The 27,572-nt window shown below is 39.6% G+C and overlaps 1 protein-coding gene across 4 annotated transcripts; it reads left to right on the top strand.

Moving 5' to 3' along the window:
- The first annotated feature begins 441 nt into the window (after window positions 1–441).
- LOC143755638 (NACHT, LRR and PYD domains-containing protein 1 homolog) lies at window positions 442–26,825 on the top strand. 4 transcript variants are annotated; one of them, XM_077247129.1, is made up of 12 exons: window positions 471–756; window positions 6,972–7,368; window positions 13,488–13,559; window positions 13,740–13,988; window positions 15,469–15,513; window positions 15,661–17,329; window positions 17,461–17,544; window positions 17,652–17,708; window positions 24,544–24,804; window positions 25,531–25,617; window positions 25,836–25,979; window positions 26,241–26,825. In XM_077247129.1, exons 3-11 carry the CDS (start codon window positions 13,541–13,543, stop codon window positions 25,975–25,977), a joined length of 2,613 nt encoding a protein of 870 aa, XP_077103244.1. In that variant the 5' UTR covers window positions 471–756; window positions 6,972–7,368; window positions 13,488–13,540; the 3' UTR covers window positions 25,978–25,979; window positions 26,241–26,825. The 4 variants fall into 4 exon arrangements, with proteins under 4 accessions (XP_077103243.1, XP_077103244.1, XP_077103246.1 ...); XM_077247128.1 differs by lacking the exon at window positions 6,972–7,368 and having other exon boundaries at window positions 442–756; XM_077247131.1 differs by lacking the exon at window positions 6,972–7,368 and having other exon boundaries at window positions 476–756; window positions 25,904–25,979.
- Window positions 26,826–27,572: the final 747 nt, after the last annotated feature.

Here is a 27,572-nt window from a genome sequence, read left to right as displayed (position 1 = left end):
TGTGTGTGTGAGTGTGTGTGTGTGTGTGTGTATTTCCAAAGATATAAATCTAATATTTTTATTTATGAAAACCTCCTGGATCTGTTTGTTTTTAAAGATTATTGCAAAAAGTCAAAAATAACATAATAGGCTACATTTATTAATTTGGAGTGTTTTTTTTATGCACTGTAAGAACATTGTGCATTGGCCAATAAAATGAACAATAAAAACTAGTTAAAATGATTATATTGGTCAAATTAAGACTATTGAATGTCTGTATATAGCTGGCCTACAGTATTTCTGCTCTATGAAAGTAAAACACATAGCCATACATGCCCAAGATTCAGGAAAAATGTTTTAGTGTTGTTTCACGGGTACAATATGTATTGCCTTTCATGTCCGTTTATAGTCTTTACACATCAGCCTGAATGCTTGCATGGGTTAAAAAACTGCTAATTTCTAGACGCTGACGTCACGTCAGATCGTCACGTGGGTCACCGCTCTGTAAGACGCTCAAAAGTGCAAGACGTTCAGGTAGACGTTCGATCGGTCGGTCGGTCGGTCGGTAGGTAGGATGTTTGATTTTGGCACGGAGTACGCGCCATAGGAGTAAGCTTACTGGACTAGTTGACATAGGCTCAATCACGCAGAGCGTTCCCAAAGCGTCATCGACGCATCGCGAGTTCCCTCGAAAGGGAACTAGTATTCTGGGCTGTCTTAAAAACATGAAGGATGTTCAGAAGAGGCGTGTCCACAAACTAGTCGACTTCACTGAAGGTAAGAACAAGACTGGACCGTGACTTATTGATTACTTTTCTGACATAAATCCTCGCAGTCACGAGATGAGTTTTGCTCTCTTACACGATCGATGTTATTATTGTTTTTCTAAACCGAGACTAGACGCGCAGCATAATGTGTTTTATTATTGCTATTATTGTTATAGATTGACTAATGGGTAGAAACGACATTTTGTGTGTGTGTTATGACTATGAGTGATTGATTTATTTTACTTAAAGTCACCATGAAATCTCAGTTCCCGTAGTGTAACCGCTCACGTGGTGTTTGCATACTTTGCCAAAGCTGAAGTGAAATAAATGCAATATTTGCAAAATACGCAGATGTTTCAGAGACATTTCCATTCAATACTTTATGTAGGCCTACTGCTTTATACAGCGTCTGTTTGAACAAGAATAAAGTTACTACTACCAATGAAGTGGAATCAACATTTTTTAATCAGTTTTATTTTGATAAACAAGACACAATATAACATCGTGACTGCATGAAAATAGTTCTAAAAAATGATTTGTGAGCTTTAGTTGAACTAAAGCTGTGAGAATAAACACGAAACACATGTGATCGTTGTCATGCGGTAAATCCGGCAAATCGTGGAACAGTTGTGTCGTCATCAGAGCTCATGCAGCTGCGCTTGAGAATCTGCGCTGGCTGAAGCCTGTTTTATGCTTCTGCGTCGAATCGACGGCGTACCCCCGCAGACCCCTCTGCGTCGCCTCGAACCCCTCCGCCGTAGCTCGACGTGCACCTCCAAAAAATTGTAACTACGCATCGAGGCGACACAGACCACAAGGGCTGTGATTGGTCAGATGCACCGCGATACAACTCAACCTGACGCAGAACCATAAAACGGCATCGACGCCGTAGGAGTGACGGCGTAGCTACGCCGTGGAGTTGACGCAGAAGCATAATGAGGTCTTGAGTCCTGCGGCTGCTCTCGAATCGCTCTCGCGCTACTTTAATGGCATACGTCACAGTCATGTAGCGTCTGCGCTGCATCAAGTCGGACAAAATTTCTAACCGGCATGCACTGCTTCAAGTCAGCCACCGATCGGTCTGCGCAGAGCTGCATGAAGTCGAACATGCCTAATGTTGTTCGACTTCATGCAGCTCTACGAATCTAACAAATCTATATTTTTATAATAGTAAAACCTCATTCCACGTACTCACGAAGCACAATGTTATATTGTGTCATGTTTATCAAAATGAAACTGATTAAAAACATAGACCCCTACATTGGTATTTAAATAGTGTAGGCTTATGTTATGTTTATCACTTTATTCTTGTACAAACAGACGCTGTATTAAGCAGTACAAAGTATTGAATGAGAATGTCTCTGAAACATGTTTCACCTCCCCGATCGAACAGTTACGACCAGTCGACCATACCTAAAATCAACAAAATCAAGTCCTGCTACCCAATTTTTTCTCACCTGAGAAGCCGTTTCACATCCACAAACATCACAATAACAACTTCCATTTCATGCCAACTTTAATAATTTCTTGGTAACCCCTTAACTGTCAACCCCATATTGGGGCATAGACATGAAAACACACTACTTAAACAGCTGTAATTCATGAATGCTTTGTACAGTCAGACATAAGTACAGACATAAGGTTGGTCTTTTTTGAAAGAAGACACATGGAAGATTATTGTTGAAGTTGAATAATTAAAAAATATTAATGTTTCTAAAAGTTATTAAAGTTTGAGTTTATTGTTATGAAAATGTGCTGTAATATTACTTTTATTATATTATATATATATATTAATAAATATAGTTTTAGCCTAAAAATGCTAAAAAGTAAAAGCTGCAAGTCTAAATGAGTTGTGTTTAAATTTTCAGCTTGATATTTTAAAAAATGAGGTTTCTGCAAGACTTTTAGTTGGCACACCACAAATGGCCACTAGGTGACACCCCTGTTCATTGGTGATTACCAAAGGTCACTTAGTTGCTTGAACTTACATCTGACACCACAGCACAAACATAAGTCATGTTTCCATCCACACCTTTTTATCCAAATTAAGTGATCTCGAATGAAAAATGCCTTATGGAAACAGTAAAATACGATTAAATTTCATGAATATCGACTCAAATGAAATGCGTTCGGTCTCATCGGATTTTATCTTGATCGATATACGGCAAATGCGATAAAAGCTGATGGAAACGTTATTTGCCGGATAAATAATGAATTGCGATTAAGTTTTAGGCCCTTTTATGGTTGCAACACGCCACAAAACATAGAAGAAGAAGAGTTCATTTCCGGCCAGTATTCCCGCTCTGTTTGCGCACACATGGCGGATGTCAACAAAGACAGATGTAAGTGGACAAAGCAAAAAAATGCTTCAACCAAAGGGTTTCCGTGAAGTGTCTCTGAACCACGATCTCCCAGAACTGATGGAGCGCTGTCGTTCCCACACCACAGGCTGCCTCCGTTGTCGTCGGGCATTTACGTGCATCTGCATCATCATAGCAATGTGTTTATAGAGTCGTTGTTTTCTTATGTTAGGTTTGCTTGTTATTACGTGGCTTGGTTGAATTCTAATGTAGAATGCGGTGTGTTATTTCTTGTTAACAGACTGCGGAGCTGCTAAGTATAACACACCGTTGCCATGGACGCAGTTCAGAGACGGAACAGACTATTTTCTTTAGCAGAAGCACTACTCGTTTTAAATCAATAAACTCCTTTTTAAGTTAATATTTTGTGTCAGATTATTGATTTATTTGGTAGGTAGCCATGTAATAAGCAGGATAATGTATAGCGAGGCGGTTGTTATAGCGAATACAACCCCTTCAGGCTAACAACCGCCTGGCATATACATTTTCCCTTACATATGTCGCTATCAGCTGGCACATAAGCACTATTAGGCTCCGTTTTGTCTAGCAAAACTTTGTTCGCAAAAGTTTGCTTGAATGTTGTTCGATTCAGTGCGAAAATGAATGCTAACACCTTAAAATGTCTCAAATCAATTCGATATACCAATTTGATCGCAAAACAGCATGTGACGTCATTACATACAGGTTTTTATTCGCTTTAAAGCCGTTGGATGGAAACACACTTTCACCAGCTTTATTCGCATGAGTTTTTTTTACCGAACTTCAGATAATTCAGTTGACAAGAGGATGGAAACATGGCTATAGAGAGAGAGAGAGAGAGAGAGAGAGAGATTTTTTTAAAACTTTTATCCAAACTTTTCACAAATATTTTCACTTTACTATACAAATTGCAACTGAAAATTGAATAAGACTTAGTAAATAATAAAATAAAAGAATAATGAAATAAAAATACTGGAAAAATAAATATCAAACTATTTCCAAATTTTTAACTATTTACAAACTATTTACAACTTTATTCAAATTTTCACAACTTCTGAAAACTACTAACTATTTACATCATGCCAGTAATTGAAGCAATCCCGTGTTGCTTGGAAACACAAGTATGATCCACATCCCTGACAGAACACAAGCGTTTTGCGATGGCACACTTGCCATCTCCTCCTGGAGTCATCACTTTTATTAGTGATGTACATTGGCCTGTGCCAGACATGGCCTGAGGGTTCTCCTGTCAAGTGAGATGCTGGAGGAGCAGGAGGAGCTGGAGGAGCAGGCTCACATGGAGGCATCCAGTCTGCAAGCTCCATTACCAAATCCTCACGGAATTACCGCTGTGTTCTTGCTCTTTGATTATGAACAACAGCCAAGTGCTGGTGCAGGAGGAAGGCATTTACCACTGCAATGTCGATGAAGTGGTAAAAAATTTAGCGGTACCACTTCCTGGTCTTTCTGAGTATTTTGTAATACCCAACAAGGGCATCAGAGAGATCTACTCCTCCAATGTACCTGTGTGGAAATAATAGAATATATTTCGAATCTAAATACAAATGTAACAAAGTAAATAAAATGAACTCATTTGTACAATTTTTGTACACACCACCACTGAATAAATTCGACTCACTTGTTATAGTCATGCACTGCAGTAGGTATAGGTACAGTGAGTTCTGTCCATCCTCCAGCTCTCGTCTTCACCCTCCTCTGTATTGTGTGATCTCCTCCTGCTAAATCGAAGGAGGAGCACATGAGCACCTCCCTGGTGTCCTTCCATTTGAGAAAGTGGAGTCGGTCGTCACGAATCCACCGCATACTCCCACGAGGAGCATTTCTGGGCAACTTGTTTTCCAGAGTACTTTTACCAGACCCATGTAGATGACCACTGACAGGTATGAGTATAGATCCTTCAGGGCCATGTCTTGCCATGGCTTCCTGGTTGTGTCTTGGTGCTCAGCTGCGTAAGCATTTGAGTTGCGAATGATCGTTTGATACACTGTTGAAGAAAAGAACTGCCGAAACAGTTCCAGAGCGCTATACGACTCTGTAGTCAGAAGCTGAGGGCCAGGAGTTTCGAGCTGGTCGAAACACAACTTCAGGTCGTGGGATGTCGGGTTCATCTGAGCTGTGCCATCTTGCCTCTGTGGTACCCTAAGAAACAGCCCCTCTTCCTCTGTGTTGCCCTCTTCCTCTGTTTCCTCTTCCTCTGCTTTGCCCTCTTCCTCTGCTTCGCCTTCTGCCTTCTTCACTAAACTCACTGAAAGTGGATGTAGTAGCTGATGCAGATGAGTCCTCACCATCATCATCTGAATACCTATTGCAACAACATACAAACTGAATATTGTATAAAACTTACAAAGAATTTGCAAAAATATGGTACAAACTGAATATAGTAAAAAAAACCAATGTGGTCCATGCAACAATATAGTACTAATTGAATAAAGCATTCAACTAATATGGTACATGCAACTATTGTGCAAACCGAATAAAGCATAAAACTAACATGGTACATGTATGCATAATTCAATTAAAAAAAAAAAAAAAAAATATATATATATATATATATATATATATATATATAAATAAATGTTTACTTATACAATTATATGTTTACATCACAGTTATACATAACCCAGTAAAATTAGTAAAGATTGTGTAATAGAATATAGAGAAAAAAATATCACTCACCGTTCTAGGGTTGAATTGGACATTTCCTCTGGCAAAAGCACGTCTAGTTCATCATCACTCGAATGAAGATTAGGCTCATCATTGTTGGAAGGATGATTTTGCTCGTCATCACTCGACTTACAAAGCTCTTCAACTACTTCTAGCAGTGTAAAACACTTTTTAGGCCTCTGTGGATCCATTTTGTGAGTGTGGCAGTGGAGAATGAGAGTGCAGTTTGTGTGCTCATGCTTTCTGCTCTGCACGTTTATAAACGTTCAGCAGCATTTACAAACAGGAGGTTGATTGTGATTGGCACGTGTTTGCAATTAGACCTAAACTAAGTTTCTATTGGTTGCTTTCAAATCAAATGAGCCTTAGTAACAGCTATGACAGCTCTGTTTGGCTACTGAGACTGTCTTGCCTTGCTGTTATTGGACATAACAGTGTGAAGGTGGGCTGTTGCTGGTCCGAAGACTCTACCAATATAGCAATTAGTATATTATAGCAAATCCACACACAAACAAATCTTTTATTACAAAATGAACATTATAATTATACTAATTATTATAAATATATGTATACAAATATTAGTCTCATTTAAGACAATATACATGACCTATGAATATAGATGGATATTCTCTATTTTTATAATACAATTTTGTAAATTTTTAAATACTAGAATATATGTTTTATTATGAATTTTTTGCATAAAAACAGAAGTTGCAATGATTAAAAGTCGATCCATCGTTTTTTTTGTGACAAAGGTCAGAACTCCTGTTATGATGCAGATTTTTTTGAGGTGCACTCTTGTCAAAAATTCATCGGTTACTCTTCCTACATAATTTGTAGCAAAAAAACAGCAGTCAAATATCTATTTAGGAGTCTTAGACCTTTCCAACGATAGATAGTTTGTTAGAATTAGATTAGGATTTAATAGTTATATCGCGAAGTAAAGTTAGGCGTCCCCTATACGGGACGGTGAGAACAACATCCGCTCTCATTCCCCATCCCGAGTTATGAGTGATTCTTAACTGACTGGTTTAGTAATAGCATATTACATTGAACTATATTTATTTTATATTTATTTTATCCCCAACTTTATCTGGAATGCAGAATCCCTGACAACATTCAAAAGACAGCTGAAAACTCATCTCTTCTGTGAGCACTTAACCTCATAATTTATTTCTTTTTAAATGCATTTCCTTTAAAGGGTGATGATTACCTGCCTGACTCCCTGATTACCCTGATTGCCTGCCTGACTCCACCCACTGGTAATATTTGAAAAATGCTGGAAAAGTGGGCAGACCCCAGCGGAGATAGAGGGGACGAACCGAGGGCGGGGCTGAGCGGGGGGGGCGTGCACCTGAGACCCGCACAGACCGATTAATTGACAGCTGCTGTCAGACTCTAAAATGGAGAGCGACTGGAGTGACGCAAGTAGCTTTGTAACAGAGCGGTCATTTGAAGTCGAGGACTTTTCTCCACCAGCTTCACCTTAAGTAGAGGATGTTGAATTGTCTGTGTTGACACAGGGCCAGAGCCATATCAATTTGAGCCGCTGGCTCAAACTGCGGTCTTAACTGCATCTTATATTCAGTCATTTTGAGGTAATTCTTTCCATGATTATTATTACTATTACGTTCAGCACAGAATGCCCAGAGCGGCATGTTTGTACTTGTATTATTATTTGATAAATTAATCATTATTGTAATTAATATGGTTATTATTCAATAGGCTATTTCCATGAATTAGATGTACATTTCTGACATCTTTGTTTTCATTAAAACCTATCCTATAGGCTAAGGGACATCATTAAATTTGTATTCATGGTTTTGTTATTATGACATATATTCAGTTAAAACATGGGCAATTAAATATGTATTTAATATGGGCTCTGGTCAGGGGTTTGAACCTGCACTGGACTCTGGTCAGGGGCTGGAGCTGTCACTGGGCTCTGGTCGGGGACTGGAACATGCACTGGACTCTGGTCGGGGTCTGGAGCCTGCACTGGACTCTGGTCGGGGTCTGGAGCCTGCACTGGACTCTGGTCGGGGATTGGAACCTGCACTGGACTCTGGTCGGGGTCTGGAGCTTGCACTGGACTCTGGTCGGGGACTGGAGCTTGCACTGGATTCTGGTCGGGGTCTGGAGCTTGCACTGGACTCTGGTCGGGGTCTGGAGCTTGCACTGGACTCTGGTCGGGGTCTGGAGCTTGCACTGGACTCTGGTCGGGGTCTGGAGCTTGCACTGAACTCTGGTCGGGGACTGGAACCTGCACTGGACTCTGGTCGGGGACTGGAACATGCACTGGACTCTGGTCTGGGACTGGAGCCTGCACTGGACTCTGGTCGGGGGCTGGAACCTGCACTGGGCTCTGGTCGGGCACTGGAGCTTGCACTGGACTCTGGTCGGGGACTGGAACATGCACTGGACTCTGGTCGGGGTCTGGAGCTTGCACTGGACTCTGTTCGGGGACTGGAACCTGCACTGGACTCTGGTTGGGGACTGGAGCTTGCACTGGACTCTGGTCGGGGACTGGAGCTTTTACTGGACTCTGGTCGGGGACTGGAACATGCATGGACTCTGGTCGGGGTCTGGAGCTTGCACTGGACTCTGGTCGGGGACTGGAACCTGCACTGGACTCTGGTCGGGGACTGGAGCTTGCACTGGACTCTGGTCGGGGACTGGAACATGCACTGGACTGTGGTCTGGGACTGGAGCCTGCACTGGACTCTGGTCGGGGAATGGAACCTGCACTGGCTCTGGTCGGGGACTGGAGCTTGCACTGGACTCTGGTCGGGGACTGGAACTGGAACACTTAAAATGTAAACAAATGGTTGCTAAAATATTCTTTATTGTCACAATACCTTTTTTTAAAGTGTAGGCTAAGTACAAGTTAATTGATGATTATTTGTCTGTTTAAAATAAATGCAGACCATAGAATCACAGGGTACACTAACCGCCAAACTAGACATTCAGTCTTTGAATTACGTTTAAAAATAAGTCATTTTCAATCATTAAGTTGTGCATTAAACTGAGAACAATCCTGTAATTATTGTAAGAGCGTTTGCGGGTTAATTTGCATAACAATGCGGTAAAATAGGCGCTAACGATATGTGTTTTCGCAGGTGTTAGATTTTGACAATGGAGGGAAATATAGTGTTTTCATGTAAACTTCTGACTATGGGGAGAACTGCAGCAGAAGAGGAGACAAGCTGCGCATCTGCCTGGAGTGGCAGTGTGTTGAGCTCCCAGCTCCGCCTCCGTCTGCTTCTCACTACCTGTTATTTACCCAGAAACATTGTTTGCTCGCTATGTAGGGTGTGATACTATAAAGTATTGGTATATTATTCAAATAGAGTACGAACATAAATGTATGCTATTCTACCTAGAGAGTAGATGTTTATGTTAAAACAATGTCAATGCTCGATGATGCATTTGGAGCTCACCTTTCTTTTCAAAAACTGAGCGAGCAACTGCTTGCCCTCATTTGCCTAAGTTCTCTCTTTAATCTTCTTTTCTTTTCGTTTTTGAGCCCCTGATTTTCCTTTCTTAAGGAAAGACATGACTCTTCCCCTGTCTTCCCCTGTCTTCCTAGTTCCTATCACGGCTCACTCCAGCTCCTGTCTCATCAATTCACCGCAGGTCCGCAGCAGAAGCACCTGACCTGCGGGTCGTACCATTTACATTGATTCAAGAGGGGTGATGGGGCCCTGCACAGCATGAAAATGACTTTTTTTATACCAAACCAGTGCCTAACTACAAGTTTATGCTGAGGGCACGCAAGGTCTCTCGCTCTCTCGCTTACTGCCACGCGCTGCACGGTTTGGAGCACATACAGTAGCCTGTGTTCTGTCTCGCATGCTTGGCTCTAGATTCCAGGAGATTTGAACTAATTTACGGGCATCAGGGAGCCGCTATCAATATGCAGGATTTTTATAGGTTAATTTTTTTTTAAACAATTCAGCGCAACTCCAAAAAGGAGGACAAATGAGTGTCCAGCTTGAAGCTGTGCCGGACGCCGGACAGGGGGCTTAAAATCCGGACGTATTGCCACCTTAGTTGGGTTCGCAGGCATTTCGCCTGGCGGTGTGCACGGCACTTTTTGTAACATCGCGCGCAGCACCGCATCCAAAGATGAACGACTTTGAGCTGAATCTGGCCGAACTGGTACGTCTCTACCAGCATGTTTATGATCCTTTTATACACAGAGACATTTGCATTGATGGGCGACCATAAAAGCCTCTCATTTTGTGAATAGGAACACATTTGCATTAAGCACCCAGTTTGCACTTGTCTAAAATAACTGCCTACATTTACAAAATAAGCCTACAATTGAGAGTGAGGAGTTGTCATCATGGTACAGAGCCCCTCGCCTCGATATCACGGGATCTCGCGGGATCTCCACTCTCTTCGCCTTGTTTGCAGGATTCCGGCGGCAAACCATGATTGTTTACGTGTGTTGTTAACTCGGTAGTAGAGGAGGTTCTCGCAATTCTGCACTGTAAGTTCTGCACCATGCCTGTAAGTCACTGCTGCGTTAAAAACTGCTCCAGTACCTCACACAATACATATGGAAAACTTAGGAACAATGGAATACAGTTTTTTAGGTTACCGAAATGGACATAGCATCAGGGAGAGCAAGTCTCTGACCTGACGAGGAGACGCCTGTTAAATAAATAAAGGTAAATAAATTAGGGAAACAGTAAAAAGCATTTAAGACTGAAAGTGCCCATTTTTATTTCAAGTTACAGTCTACACTTTAGATTACCATCTGTCTGCAGCCTCGTCTGAATTCTCATACACCTTGCATTCACACTGTTTATGGCTTTAATCTAACCAAGACATTCACATCTTGCAATCACACATTTAACTACCCTAGCCAAACCAGAACTGGTTTGTCCACTTTGCAGCCCCCTACACAAAAACCTAAATGCGCGAAAATTAAAGAGCTCTGGAATGTTTAGTCGCGCCTCTGTGAAGTTCTGAAGGCGTTGGCTCTGGCAACCGATAGCGTCTCCTACCATCATGGCCGACCGGCTCAGACCCCGCCGAAATCAACCCAAATCGGCACATGACTCCTCACTCTCAATAGCAGAAGTAAGCCCTGCTGATGAAATTAAGGTTTAAACACTCTTCAATAAGGCTTCAGTTGTTTAACTAGTTTACATGCAGTGAAAATACAATAAACCTACTGCATTTATTACTCTTTTAATATGAATCAGCAATTAAAAAACTACTAATAAACGGCAGACTACTTCTTTACTGCTGATTCCTTGTGGTTTAGTTTAGGAGAATTACTCCGAGTCGCCCCCTGTCGTTTCACAGAATAGCACAACGGCGAGCGCGTCAAGTATAAACGCCTCGTCCGTTTGGAGACGTGCGCGCGCAGTAAGCAGAGACTCGCGCTCATGCGGACGCGTCGAGTATAAACAAGGCTTGAAAGGGGCTACACCTTATTTCCACTCATTACAAGTTGTAAATTTGACTCCCCCCTCAGCCTATATTTGACCCGTCACAGAAACCAGGGACACAAGTCGGCAGCACAACTTTCGAAGCAAAATGAGAAAAAAGAGTTTTTTTTCAAAATTGGTGAATTTAAATTTTTTGCAGAATCTGTTAATTGAAATCACGAAGAAGCCTCTCCATGTTTGAGATAGCAGTATTGGTATATTTAGAAGCTTACATTTTGAGGTTGAAATCGGCTTGTTTTTGGAGATTCTGGCATGCAGTAGGGGCGTGGCGTGTCATTGTCTGTGTGTATTTCCATACTGAATAACCCGGCGCTTTTGCCCCCGCCCTCCAAGTGAACCGCATGGCTACTTATTATGCTGTGCTCTGGCTGGCTCCATCTGATATCAAAATTCAATGAAGATGGATGCCGCAAAGATTGTCGCAGACGAGCTGAACCGTCTGGCAGTTACACCGAAAATGTTTTCGCCGCACTTCGTGGGCTCGGGAAACTGAACCGGAGGTATGGGCGCTGCGCGCGCGCCCTCAGTGCTTGAATACGGCGGCTCGGATCGCTGACAGCGGTGGCTGGCTGTTTCATATGTGACGTCCCGATTGCTTTGAATGGGGAACGTTTTGTGAACAGGGAACAAAGTTAATGGACTGGCAATAATCTCCATAGAACATGAACTGGCACAGAGAAACGAAATAGAGGATGCAGTTAAGACCTTTGCTGCGATGAAGGCCAGCCGTGCGTGTTTCTGAAATGTAAGAAGTTAAGCTTCATTTGCTCTTTAGTCGTTATTTAAGATGCTGAACCTGCTGATGATATAATGTGCTTGCGGACATTTCATTTGTGTGTGTATACGCACATAAGAAAGTGGTGTAAAGAGATTTGCAACAGTAATTTGATGAGGTGAAATGTGATTATTTGGAAAATTCCTGTCATGACTGCTTAAAGAAAATGCCAGCAGGCATTTGCCTCCTGCATAAACTTTAATATTGTTGACATTTTGGGGACACGATTTGCTTTATATGTAGGCCTATGGCTTATTGGTCTTTGTGTGTTGTTGCTGGTTTTGCGTTATATGTATATGGCATATTGGTCTTTGTGTGTTGTTGCTGGTTTTGCGTTATATGTATATGGCATATTGGTCTTTGTGTCTTGTTGCTGGTTTTGCGTTATATGCAGGCTATATGGCATATTGGTCTTTGTGTGTTGTTGCTTGTACGTTGCAAATAGAGGGGCAGCACAATTGTTTTTCGCCTGGTGCGGCAGAAGTGCACTCATTCGAAGTGCAAAAAAAGCTGTAAAGCACAGGGGGGAGCTTTACAGGGGGTATGGCTTATCTAAATGAGATGTAAATGAGCCCTATTGTCACCCCCAGCCATAGAGACAGGTGAGAACTGCACAATCTTTAGAGGTCGTTTTCTCATCTTTGAGCTTTTTTAAGTGCCTACTTTAAAATGGCCACAACTTCTCCAAATATTACCAGATTTCCACATGTTACACATCGTTGGAAAGCTTGGAGATTACACTTTCAGAATCTATGAATAACTCAAAATGCCCCAGAACCGACTTTTGTCCCTAGTTTCCGTGACAGGTCACATATTATAAGTGCTGCTGCTAATGTTTCAAGTTTTTCATATAAGTAGTTTACCAGATAGATTAAGCCTACCCATATAGATTTTTATTTAAAATTTATTTTATGTTTCACATGCAACAAGTGAGCCAGTGCACAATTACTTTGAATGTATTTTTATTTTCTGTGCATCATTTATTTTGTCAAACTACATAAATGCCATTATCTGTACCGTATCCCAACTGTTACAATAAAACATCAATTGAGAAATATAACATGCATTTTTATTCCGTATACAAGCAATATTTTGCTTTTTATGTTAAATTGATACCGTGAGAAATTTACATTCTCAGGAAAATAGCCGCTTATCAGTTAATCGTTAATCGATCGATAAGGTTGATCAACTAATGATTAATGAATTAATCGATAATTTGCATCCCTAATACTGAGTCAAAAGCAGAAGTTGACTGATACATTTATTTATCAGAGAAAATTAATCAACCTCCTATGTCTCCACCATTTTGTTTTGTGACTGTATGTTCAGTAAAGGCCAAATTTGGGTTGTGCATGTTAGATTAATTTTTGTACATGACACTTAATTTACTGCATACCAATAGTGTAATCTTTGACCATGGGTCACAAAAGCTCTCTTCAACCATCTCACACTATGTGCATTATGTTTCATTTCCTAGAGGACAACTGAAGACAGCTCTCTACAACACGTCATAGACGCTTATGAGACACCATGGACCAAGACTCAGAGCGTAAGTAGTTACCACAGTAAAAGCAGAGATAGTCATATGAAAAAAAAATCTGCATTACACTGATTAAAAGTGAAGTGGCTCAAAGAAGTACTTGCTACACTATAGAATATGCCGTTCTTGAATCTTATGAAATCACGTTCTTTTTTGTGAGCAGTTATCATGGTATTATCTCTCTACCAGGTGCTCGGTTGGTGGACGCACACTGGGCGAATCTTGTCCAGAGAGTACAGATGGTGATGCCAATAGCGGATGAGCTGCGGTGCGATGGCATGCTGCACTGGGAGCCATACTGTAAGATCAGAGCAGCAGATACTAACCAGGAGAAAATGAGAGAGTTTTATAAAGTTTTGCACTCTGGAGGAGACCAGGTTAAATCTGCCTTTTATTCTAGACTGGAAAAGCATGAGCCATCTCTGTTTAGAGCCTTGGGTAAGAGCACACTAATTTTGGCTATTATACCACATGTGTCTAGACCTACAGTATGTACTGAGATATGTACTGTTAAAATATTTACTTTTACAGGCATTGCACAAATTGCAGAAGCTCTTTGTCTTAACTTTCCATCTTGTTAAAGGGATACTCCACTTTTTTTGGAAATAGGCTCATTTTACAACTCCCCCAGAGTTAAACTGTTGAGTTTGACCGTTTTTGAATCCATTCAGCCGATCTCCGGTTCTGGCGGTACCACTTTTAGCATAGCTTAGCATACATCATTGAAGTGGACAAGACCATTAGCATTTCTCCCAAAAAAAAGACCAAAGTGTTTCGATATTTTTCCTATTTAAAACTTGACTCTTCTGTAGTTACATCATGCACTAAGACCGACAGAAAATGTAAAGTACCCTCCTGGGGAGGGAGGAGGGTAACTCGCTCCTGAGAAACGCGACAGCTGCTGATAATACTGGAGCTTATATATGAATACAGTGATGGGCATCATATTCCTATAGGTAGATGTGGATCAGCTGGGAGTCTGAAAGTCTTTGCTTTTCAAACTGGAAGTAGAAAATTGCTTCTTTTTTTTAAATGCAAAAATTACTAATTTCCACTTATGGATAGACTTTGAGTAGTTTTAGTGTTTTCAATGATGTGCAGTCTGTACGTATTTGTTCCCATCTCAAAAGATGTGTATCACCAATACTGTTAGTTTAGGGTAGCCTAGAAATCTAGACTCACCCTAGCAGCAGCGAAATTATTTTTGCAGCCAGTGTAGTCTAGCAACTCTCCGTTGGCTTTCGAGCTGGAAAAAAAAAACTCTAGTCAGGCCAATCACATCGTGTATACAGTTGGTGGGTGGGCTTAACACAATGACGGCAGAGTTGTGACGGTTCCGCGTGATTTCCCTGCTACTTGAAAACAAAGAAGATGCTGCTGGCGAACAGCGGTTTTTCAAATCGGCTTTGGCCGCGACTCTGGAGGACTTGGAGTTAAGAGAATGTCACTTAAGTCATTCTTGAAAAAGGAAGATGTGTTTTACCTGACCCTGGTGGGAAAACGCATTGGACTCACTCATCCACAGCCGTTCATTGCTCTGGTTGGTTGTAGCGCTATCCTATTGCGTGCAGAGGGATTTTTAAAGACAACCGTTTATCCCGCCCCTCGGATTGAGGCATGCCAATGGTGAGTTCCCAGACCTAACATCTTGATGTAGGTCTGGCTTGCCAGGCTAAGTTTAGGGCAGTTGTGGCACAAACCTTACATTGGGTGGTGGTCTAATAAATTTGTTCAGCGATAGATAGATAGATAGATAGATAGATAGATAGATAGATAGATAGATAGATAGATAGACAGCGAGATAGATGGTGAGATAGATTGATGTAAAATGTTTGAAAATATATGTGAAATGCCTTAATCAATATATAAATTAATAAATCAATTAATGTGTTAATCAAGTGTGTCTTATGTTCTACAGGCTCCACAGGACATCACACACACTCTGAAAAAACACATTCCTCAGGTGACTGATGAATTTTATAATTTTATGTTTTAAATATTGCCCTCCATCGACCTCGTAATTTAGTTGGTATTTGTCTGCTCTGGAATTTCTTACTGTATTAGAATCAGAAAAAAAAACTAACTCTTTGAACATTGACCGTTTCTACAGAAATTCACAAATATAAGAATCAGATCCGCAGGGAGTATCAGTATGTGATTGAGTATAACTCCCTGCCTGGTGAACATGTGCTGCTGTCTGAGCGCTACATACAACCTCTGATCCTTCGGAAACATAGAGATCGAAAAGAGCGAGAAGAAGAGATCCGCTCCAGTGGAGAGAGCTTCCAGCAGGTCCTCAGCTCCAGGAGCAGTGGAGACTCTGTCCAGCTCAGCTCTCTGTTCGACCCAGATGACAGCGGGATCAGTCCCAGTTCTGTGATACTGCAGGGAAATTCTGGAAACGGGAAATCTTTCACTGTGCAGAAGATCATGATGGACTGGGCATCTGGTGACCTCTACAAAGGGCGGTTTGATATTGTGTTCCACTTAAAGTGTAAAGAAATAAATCGCATTCCTGGCGAGAAGAGTTTGGTGGAGATCTTGAGCTGCAGTTGTAGTTTAACATCAGATGAGATCTCACAGATTTTACAGCAGTCACCAGAGAAGGTGCTTGTGGTCATTGATGGATTTGATGAGCTGAAACTCACACAGGACATTAATGACACGTCAGCACACACTGATCTGCTTCAGAAAGCCCGACCTGTGGACACTCTTTGTGCCCTGCTTAGGGGTCGAATCCTGCCAGAGTCTTTCCTGCTGGTCTCCTCCCGATCTACAGCTACGGACACACTCAGTAAACTGCTCAAAGGACCTCAGCGTTTCTCTGAGATTATGGGATTTTCAGAAAAGGGGGTGGAGGAGTACTTCCGGAAGTTTTTTCAAAAGAAGAAACTTTTCAGGGAGGCTTATACATATGTGAAGGCAAATGAAACCCTCATCACTGCCTGCTCAATCCCTGTCATCTGCTGGATCATTTGCACAACTATCCAGGAGCGATTCAAATATGGTGCAAATAAGACAAGCGGACTGGAAACCACTACCTCCATCTACGTGGACTTTGTGTGCACTCTTCTGGAGCACCACTGCCAGAGTTTGAGTCAGTCTATGATCCCGACCCTGCTGAGGAGTCTGGGTCAGCTGGCAGAGAGAGGGATGCAGGAACAGCAAGTCCTGCTGGATGAGAAAAGTGTGAATGAAACCATTTCAGACCCGGATGGAAATCCATTCTTGTGCAAGTTCCTGTTTAAGAGACGAATCTACCAGGAGACGATGTTCAGTTTCATGCATCTCAGCTTTCAGGAGTTCTTCTGTGCTCTGTACTATGTCCTTCTGGATGAAGAAGAGTCCCTGAGGAAACTTTTAATGGATAGTTCCTCAAAACCACGTTTTGCAGCTATGGTGCAATTTGCATTTGGTTTGTTGAATAAGGATGTGAGACTCACACTTGAAGAACATGGTCTGTTAATTCGTCCAAAAACACAGGCTCATCTGAAAGAATGGATTTTGGAAAAGGTTAAAGGTTTTTCCTTGTGTTCGGAAGCAGTATTTATTGTTCTTCACTGTCTCTGTGAACTTCATGAAGAAGACTTTGTGAAAGAAGCAATGGGATCCTGGAAAAGGATTGATCTACATGGTCATTTCCTCAGAAGAACAGACTTCTGTGCCCTGCTGTACTGCTCTCAGTGCTGTCAGAGCTGTGAAGGAATCTCTATTTTGTATTTGTCATCGGAATATCTGTCTATGATTTTGCCTGAACTTCACAAGTTTAAAGAAGCAAGGTAAATGCTTTGGTCTAAAACAGATATTTAGTGGATGTAATTAATATGTAATTTATATCTAATCTCTAATTTGCTATAGCAAGTTAAGCTTAATTAGTCTCTACAGTGATTTTCTGTATTTGATTTTGAAGCTTGACTATATTGGATCCATCAGACTCTGATCTCGGTGAACTGATCTATGCTCTCACGAGAGGACAGACCCTGAGCTCACAGCGGTAATGTTTTAAATATATTTTATATATTTGATGTGTTTTATCATCCTTTAATGTGCTTTTGTTTAACTTTTAGTTCATGTATATTTCTCCTGTGTTTTGGTTTGCAGTGTTTGTGTAAGCACCTTCATCTCACTTGATCTGTCAATCATCAAAGAGCCGTCTAGGTGAAGAACAAGTGAATTTTTTCTTTTTTCTTTTCTTCATATATATTTTTTTCTCATGATAACAAGAAATAATTCTATGATTAATAGAATTTTGATAACCAATTATATCATCATCTTGCTCTCCCGTTTATCTGGCACTTGGTCTCTGCAATCTAGTAGATTATAATTATAATAGTAATAATGCAACTAAATTGGTCTCCCAAAACAGTTTAAAAAAATAAGGTACACACTTTTATCTTTTTTGACTATTGCTAATGATGCAAATATTGGCTGGTGCCCAACAAACCACCAATTAATCATAATTAAAAATAAAAAAAATCACAAATAGATATTCTAAGCAAGAAATTTTTGACTTACAGGTGCTGGTCATATAATTAGAATATCATTAAAAAGTTGATTTATTTGAGTAATTCCATTCAAAAAGTTAAACTTGGATATTATATTCATTCATTACACACAGACTGATATATTTCAAATATTTATTTCATTTAATTGTGATGATTAAAACTGACAACTAATGAAAATCCCAAATTCAGTATCTTCTAAAATTAGAATATTACTTAAAGGGGAATTCCAGTATTAAGCACTTTGAGTGTATTTTCTAGTTTGTTTTGGATGAACTAGAGTGGTGGACACAGAAATTTTGACTATGGGTCCTGTCTCGACTTTTTGACTCTTTTAGAATCGCCTCTGACCGCTTCAGAGTGGGTGTCTATGGGCATGCACAAACATGTCCTTAACCTTACCCTTAACGTTCGTTTTCAAAACTGTCCAACTCACCGAGTGGTTAGTGGTGTTCGTTGATGATTACAAAAACAAATATATCGGCGCTATGTATGATTTCAATCCGTGTTATATGCTATAGTGGAACTATTTTTTCAGATACCTCTCAACCGCATATAAACTTCCGCTCGATATTTGAGTCTGAAGCGTTAGCACACTCCCGACCACTTGATGGCGACAACCACTTTGGCGGTAGCGTAGTAATATCAACGAGCAATCCAATAGAAATCATGCGAATTTACAAAATGCCAATATAAAACACGACATAAACTGTATTTCGCTACGCTGCTTGATTTGGAACATCAACGAACACCACTAACCACTCGGTGAGTTGCACAGTTTTGAAAACGAACGTTAAGGGTTGTTTTAAGGACATGTTTGTGCATGCCCATAGACAGTCACTCTGAAGCGCGCAGAGGCGATTCTAAAAGAGTCGATAAAGAATAGACTCAAAGTGCTAAATACCGAGATTCTCCTTTAAGACCAATACAAAAAAAATGATTTTTAGAAATGTTGGCCTACTGAAAAGTATGAACATGAAAAGTATGAGCATGTGCAGCACTCAATACTTAAGTTGGGGCTCCTTTTGCCTGAATTACTGCAGCAATGTGGCGTGGCATGGAGTCGATCAGTCTGTGGCACTGCTCAGGTGTTATGAGAGCCCAGGTTGCTCTGATAGTGGCCTAGTGGCCCATCAGATAGTCAGCTATTCCGTATTGTTGGGTGTGGCGTATCACATCTTCCTGTTCACAATACCCCATAGATTTTCTATAGGGTTAAGGTCAGGCGAGTTTGCTGGCCAATTAAGAACAGGGATACCATGGTCCTTAACCCTCTGGGGTCTAAGGTGTTTTCTGGGACCTGGAGGTGTTCTGACATGCTCTGACATTTGTGCTTTTTTCAGTTGCTTATAAACACATTAATGGCGAAGTTGTCATTACACTCTATTTAGCACAAACAGGGCTACCATAATATGTTAGCAACATGTATGTACATGTTTGTATTTTTAAGAGAATATTGTTTATGCATGGTTATTGAAAAAAATAAAATTTAAAGTTTCTGAAATAAGGCCACAAAACACATACTAAATATGTGTCCACAAGACTTTTGACTAATGGATGTTCTCGCCTAGAATTTTTGCTTCAAAATGATCTGAAAATCATCCTGCCAAATAGGGATGGGACGGTATGAAAATTTCATATCACGATTATAGTGACCGAAATTATCGTGATTATCAATATTATCACGTTTTTTTTAAAACAAGATGAAAGTGTTAAAAAAGAACTGATGCTCACACTGAAAACATTTCAACAAGTTTTATATTTAAGAATCAAAAAAACAACAAATAAAACAAGCAGCTCTATGCACTTTTTAAAGCAAGATTCTATTCTGTGGCATTTCCTTCCTTATAATGTCCGTCGTCAATAGCAACATATTATAACACAACGCACATCCATGTATCAAACGGACGCGCGCTCTCATTTCATTAAAATACAACTTGTCATCTTGCGTCTCCTGTTTTGATTGTATTAAAAATGAAATCGGAGTTGATTTATTGTTTACAGAATTTGATAATATTGTTGTGATCATCTTGTCTGGACGAGATTTGTCCGCTGTACAAAATGGATTTAACTGGTAAGAATAGAGACATTAATCTCGTTTCAATATGTCCCCGTAATTATGTTGTAAAAAGAAATCGATGTTATAAGTGCACAATGCATATAAATTATTATCTCTTAGGCTAATTGTCACTCTTAATAGTCTTGTTTTAACTTGTTCGTTCGTCTTTGGTTCAAAGCCACTTGTTGCGAACTTTTCTTTGCGGAAGCTTCAAGTTTATTTCAAGTGAGTGAGATAAAATATTTCAACTCAAAACAACATTTTGTGCCCAATTATTTCCCAGACGTAGTTTTAGTATTGAGGTCAAAGTTAACTTGCCTTGCGTTCGCTACAGCAGTGTGTGATGGTCACAGAGGACGGCTCTGCGGATTTGAAGTGTTTACCCCTATCGCAGCGACTTTTTTTGTGCATGTTCTGCAGACAGTGACCATCCTCGATTAAGTTTCCCTCAGGATTTTTGTAAATGCCAAAATATGACCACACCTCAGATTTGGTCCTCTTAAAAGGCTGAAAAATCTCCCGAACACGGTCACCGCCTTCCGCCATTCCTTCTCGAATAAAAAGAAAAACCCAACATTGCGCGTTGCACGCCTGCGTCAGACTGTTGCTGGCAGGACAGCATTTATATTAAAATTGTGATAATCAAACACGGTTTTAATGATAATTGAATTTTAAACGATATTACTAACCGTCAGTACATTTTATCGTGGTTTATAGTGAAACCGGTAATCGTCCCATCCCTACTGCCAAATCATTCACATAAAACAATACATTGATTTAAATTTAGCAAAACCCTTTTTGTTTGGAAGGGCAATATGCGAACGGGGCGTGACTCATGTATAATGCTGTGATTTACACCTGAGAAGACAAAAGACCTGCTTAATGAGCCTGCATAATGAGACTTTCACAGGTGTGTCACTGAGCCACAAGAAAGAATAAAAGGACAAAAGATAAACAAAAAAAACTAAATAATAATAATATATATACTACAAAATTGGTTCACAGTTGGAAACATCTAGAAAAAAATAGTATTTTTCCACTTGTATTTTTGGTTGCAAATTGTATAATATCCAAGGTGAACATTTCTAGTAATTGTGTAGTTAATTCTCATACTGTATTTTCAGAAAGTTTTGGATATGTATCCTCTCCCCAAATTTGTCACTAATAAAACACAATACAAATAATTTGAAGAGAAGGCTTATATTGACCTTTTAATATTTTGTTTACATCTACCTTGTAAATATATTATTTGCTATTTTATTAAAAAGGTTACAATTACAGCAACAATTAAAATAACAATATTTCAAGTGTAATATTTCTTTGTAAAAACTAAAGTGTACATTTTATCAAAGTATTTTACATGTATTTCAAAGTTAAGGATTCATTAGTTTGAATAAAGCCTACATTGGAACAAACACTATAATAATATCTTAGTTGATGACTTTATTTTTGACAAAACAAACATAGCCTAATACATTTAACATTTGAGCAGAAATTGGTGAACAAAAGCTTATTTGTTGTGGCAGTAGTCTATTTTACAATAAAAAGTTAATAATCTATCCAAAACTAGTCAACGAAATGTCTTTCATTTTTCGTCTGTAGGCATATCGTTTGTTCTTTTTATGATAGCGTATAAATATTAATTTGCAGTTTAATACGTTGCTTATACAGACATTTTATTTCAACATATTTCAGTCGATTTTTACTCATCTCAGTATAGCAATATAGTTTGATAAAAGCTGTTCAGTTCATTCATTCACACACAGACGCGATTCATATTTAAACAGTCTTTTTGTGGTTTACATACACTAGGATATCGCGATTAGAACAATAATAATAATAAAAAAAAACTTACTTCTCAGATGGATCCGTTGCTCCTCGAAATGAATTTAAATCAGCACTTCTGAGGTAAATTTCCCAGGATTATTCCTCACAGCCTTGCAAGACAACGTACAATACTGTAATCTGGATAAATTTGGTGTGCTGATCTCATGTGATGGGCGTTTACACCTTTGCATGTGTGTTGCCTGAGATCATTTGCGTTTGAATAGCGCGCGCTCTCCGTGGGTGTGTCAAATTAAAAGATAATGAGATTAAATGAGAGCGACTGACATCTCTCTCTTTTCATATAGATTACATAACAGAGAATATTTGTTTTTGTTATGAATTAGATCATTTAAAAGTACAAACTTAAACGATTACAAAGATATATTGCTCATGCCTGGGTGAATAGTAGTCACTGAGTTTTGTTTAAGTTTAGAGACGTGCACAAAAAAAGCTCACTGTGACAGAGACAGAAAGCACATCCTGTTTATTTTCTTTATTTTACAAAAGCACATTTTATTTCAATTGTAATTGGACACATAAAAAAGTAGACATTTAACAGGTAATTTTTTCATATTTTTTGTGTTTTCAGACACAAGTCTGTATGATGCGTTTTCAGACCCTAGAGGGTTAAACCAGATACTGGTAGCTTTGGCACTGTGTGCAGCAACCAAGTCCTGTTGGAAAATGAAATCTGCATCTCCATAAAGTTGTTCAGCAGCAGGAAGCATGAAGTGCTCTTAAACTTCCTGGTAGACGGCTGCGTTGACCTTGGACCTCAGAAAACACAGTGGACCAACACCAGCAGAAGACATGGCACCCCAAACCATCACTGACTGTGGAAACTTTACACTGGACTTCAAGCAACGGGGATTCTGTGCCTCTCCTCTCTTCCTCCAGACTCTGGGCCCTTGATTTCCAAAGGAAATGCAAAATTTAGTTTCATCAGAGAACATAACTTTTGGACCACTCAGCAGCAGTCCAGTCCTTTTCGTCTTTAGCCCAGTCAAGACGCTTCTGACGCTGTCTTGTTCAAGAGTGGCTTGACACAAGGAATGCGACAGCTGAAAACCATGTCTTGCATACGTCTGTGCGTGGTGGTTCTTGAAGCACTGACTCCAGCTGCAGTCCACTCTTTGTGAATCTCCCCCACATTTTTGAATGGGTTTTGTTTCACAATCCTCTCCAGGGTGCGGTTATCCCTATTGCTTGTACACTTTTTTTCTACACATCCAGGGTGCGAACTACGGGGGAGTTGGGGGGAGCTCGGCTCCCCTTAATAAGACATGGGCTCCCCTGAAAACGTGATTTGTGAAATTTTTGGGGGGGTCTCAAAAAATATTGACAATGTTTTATTTTGACGTGCAATTTCATTTTTGTGTAATGTGATCATCGTGGAGTATTATGTCTAAAATAGCAAACATATCATTCATTCATTCATGCATGGCGACGATTTAAACCTTCAATAAAGATAACTATACATGCTATTCTTGTCATGAGCATTAAGGTGTGGTGGCGCTGAGGGGCAAATTACAATCATGTTTAGTACGTTAACTCAAAGATTCGTAGAATAAATATAAACGTTAAAGGCCATTTATCTGCGCCCGAAGTCCTTGAAATCCATTCTGTGTTAAGCTAAGGAATGCTATTCCCAATTATATGTTGTGGCTGGGTTGTTATAGGTCTGCGTGACTCTCGATGTCTTAGGCCTAATTGAACGGATGAATTATGGTATTCTTCTGTAGCCTGACGAGTAATTTAACCCTTGTTCAAGTCAAAGACAGCCTATGTAGCTTTAGATTATCTGGGGATGGCTGTTTGCTGTTTGACTTATCAATTTGTGTCGATAAAGTATAATAGGGTGAATCCTGTATGTGCGTGTATAGTGCATACACTTGTAGCTGTTATGTATCTTTGTAAGTCCTTGAAATTAATGGGTTTCAAAACGCAGCGCCGCGCATTCCGCATCCTGTCAGAAAGGCGCTTCAATCCTCGGCACGCGCAACTGCACGACCAACACTCCCACCCCCCCCACGTTGGAAAAAAATTGGGCTCCCCCGAAGGACACGGTATAGTTCGAACACTGACCACATCTTTTCCTTCCCTTAGCCTCCCTATTAATGTGCTTGGACACAGAGCTCTGTGAACAGCCAGCTTCTTTAGCAATGAGCTTTTGTGTCTTGCTCTCCTTGTGCAAGATGTAAATGGTCATCTTTTGGTCAGATGTCAAGTCAGCAGTTTTCCCCATGATTGTGTAGCCTACAGAAATAGACTGAGAGACCATTTAAAGGCCTTTGCAGGTGTTTTGAGTTAATTAGCTGATTAGTGTGTGGCACCAGGTGTCTTCTATATTGAACCTTTTCACAATGTTCTAATTTTCTGAGATACTGATTTGGTGGGTTTTCATTAGTTGTCTGTTATAATCATCAAAATTAAAAGGAATGAACATTTGAAATATATCAGTCTGTTTGTAATGAATGAATATAATATCCAAATTTCACTTTTTGAATGGAATTACTGAAATAAATCAACTTTTTGATGATATTCTAATTATATAACCAGCACCTGTAATAGACACAACAACTGTTTTTAATTCTTTTTTTTACAGTATCTGCATAAAGATTGTCCTGCTTCGCTATCCGGATTTGGAATCATTCAGTCTCACCTTTCCACACTCAGAGATATTGAACATCGACTGGACCAGACTTTTTCAGATAATTCACAGATGGGATTTAGATGCATTACTGTCTGTTCTCCATTCCTTCTCTAACCTGAAGAAGATGGAAATGAGTGTGAAGTGTCTAACTGAGAAGTTGTCTGTTTGGATCCTCCAGATGAGCCAGAACTGCCCCATTCTAACCGAACTCACGTGAGAAACATCTGAAATCACCTCTGTCCTGTTTCTATGTGAATTTGTCTGTTGATGAGAACTGTGTATTTAATATTCAAAGGGATAGTTCATCCAAAAAGGAAAATTCTGTCATCATTTACTCGCCCTCATGTTGTACCAAACCTGTTTTCCTCTGAGGAACACAAAATAAGTTATTTTAACGAATGCTTGTTTGACACACAGTTTCAAATCCCATGGACTTACATTGTTTTGACAAGAAATACAGTGAACCTGTTTTATTACCAGCATTATTCAAAATATCTTCTGTGTTCTGCAGAAGAAAGAAAGACACACGTTATAAATGACATGACAGAGTTAAATTTTTTTAGTGAACTAGCCTTTAAAACATTATAAGGCTATGAATTAATGACACTGATCGCACAGTCACTCACCTTTGAGGAATTGAAAACCTTAGAGACAGAAAATGGTTTAGTAAACAAGTCAAGTCACCTTTATTTATATAGCGCTTTTTACAATTATTATTAATATTTTATTTATTTATTTATCTTGGCAGTTTAGCAATTTTGCAATGCTCTTGCTATATCAGATAACCTTACAAAGCAAATGAAACCGCCCATCTGTAGTTCATGGCCTTCATCCATTTAAACTGTTATTGAATTGTTTAAATGAATGTGCAAGAAGCTGATGAAGAATGGCAATATCAATCTTATTCATTTTATCTGTATAATGTGTTTCCACATCTAGGTTAGATGCTGGCATATTACAGGAGGATGCAATCGAGATCTTGCAGACGTCAAACACAAGACCAACTTGTATGATGACATTTTTCGGGTTTGTATATCAAACGTTTGAGAATTGATATTGATAAAATAAGTTTTCTTTACATCCACACTGATCTTCTAGTAGTTCATTAACAATTCAATAACAATTTAAATGTTGGTCTGTTTCTCACACAAATTATTGTTATAACAATGATTACACTCAATTAAAAGCAAATATCAGGTTTGTTGCTTTACTGATGCTGTGCGTTGTGCTTTCTAATCATGAAGGTCCATTTGCAATAAACAGTTTAAAAAATACCCACATTATGATCTTGACTTTTGGTCTCGCTTGAAAGATCACCAGTCGAATTGCTGCCAGAAGGTGAAGATTCTTCTGAATAACCAGGGCTTTTCCATGGAGACTTTGTGAAAGTAAGTTAAGACTGAGATTAACACTAAGAATGCACCAATAAAAAATGAGAACTGTAATATGACACGAGCCAGTAACACTTTATACAAGTAATAAACATCAAGTGTTTAATAAACATCAAGTGTTAATGATTTATACAAGTTCATTTGAACATTGATACTAAATGTTTTAAGTAATAGCAAATGATCATAGTGTGAGTTGTGGATCCTATCCTACAGGTCAGCTCATATTTCTCTGACATGTTTATCTCTTGTCTCTCCTAGTTTTGGGAACTAATGAGGAGAAAACTGCAAAAGCAGCATCTTTATCTGGAGCTGTGGATAAAGACATCAAACAACTCTGAAGTCATTTACATGCATTGCAATCATAAAAGCTGTGTTGATTTGTTTATAATAGTGTTTTTCCAAGCAGCGTTACAGAGTTTTACAATGTTGATGCTTTGTCCAAATTTAATACTTTAGGGCAGAATGATTTTTTAGAGCGTACGGTTTATGTGTGAAGACAATATAAAATTTCAAGCATTTGAGATTTGCTTCATATACATATAATGTGACTGATTGTATTAAAGTTGTTGGGGTAGTTCATTTATGCTGTAAGGTTTTGTACAATTTATAACATTTTGGTGTAATAACAAGCCTATTTACTAATTGATGATGTTTATTACTGCTAACGTGCATGGGGTTTGATATTTTGGTCATATTACCCACCCCTTAAGCAGTTTAAGAAAAGCCATAATACAAAGTACGTAATTCAAAAAATTTTCAGTGTGCCAGCCAAAGATGACTATGACTATGACTATGGGTATGTAAAACTTAATCATTAAATTTTTTGATTGCTGGAATGTTAAACTTTGGCGGATGTGATTAACATGCTTGAAAAGATCACATGTATTCACACACTGAAGATGCCTGAGAGCCGAAATGTCTGTATTATTGTGAGTAAAATAAATTATGAATTGATCCCTCGGTCTGCCCACCACCGAAGGCGCCCTCCCGCGGCTCCCACCCCGCCCGTTCACCCGGGTCGGCTCTGGACCGCAGTTTACTGATAGTTTAGGAATAAAGAGCGCGTTAACAAACGTCTCGGTTACGTATGTAACCCTGGTTCCCTGAGTAGGGAACGGAGACGTTATGTCGAGTGAAGACGAAATGGGGGTTTCGCTTAGAAGCCTATCACCTTCGAGTATTAAAAAACGAGCCAATGGCAAAGAAATGTCATGGGTCTGCGGAATTTGCATAGCGTAGCTCCGCCCCACCTCGTGGGTATATAAGGAAGGACGCTGGCAACAACATGCAGATATGTGACCAGTCACGGAAACTAGGGACACAAGTCGGTTCTGGGGCATTTTGAGGTATTCATAGATTCTGAAAGTGTAATCTCCAAGCTTTCCAACGATGTGTAACATGTGGAAATCTGATAATATTTGGAGAAGTTGTGGCCATTTTAAAGTAGGCACTTAAAAAAGCTCAAAGAGGAGAAAACGAGCTCTAAAGATTGTGCAGTTCTCACCTGTCTCTGCTGTTGGGGGTGACAATAGGGCTCATTTACATCTCATTTAGATAAGCCATACTCCCTGTAAAGCTCCCCCCTGTGCT

The sequence above is a fragment of the Siphateles boraxobius genome, unplaced genomic scaffold (assembly GCF_051911475.1).
Source record: "Siphateles boraxobius isolate OS27281-9 unplaced genomic scaffold, OSU_SipBor_1 106, whole genome shotgun sequence".
Classification (NCBI taxonomy): Eukaryota; Metazoa; Chordata; class Actinopteri; order Cypriniformes; family Leuciscidae; genus Siphateles; species Siphateles boraxobius.
The sequence above is the reverse complement of the archived record's forward strand: the minus strand, read 5'-3'. Positions and strand labels throughout refer to the sequence as shown.

Excerpts from the sequence above, each read along its gene's own strand:
- LOC143755638 (XM_077247128.1), top strand. Across the intron at positions 17,330-17,460 it reads CACAAGTTTAAAGAAGCAAG|CTTGACTATATTGGATCCAT; the intron begins GTAAATGCTTTG and ends TTGATTTTGAAG. Across the intron at positions 25,618-25,835 it reads TGTATGATGACATTTTTCGG|GTCCATTTGCAATAAACAGT; the intron begins GTTTGTATATCA and ends CTAATCATGAAG.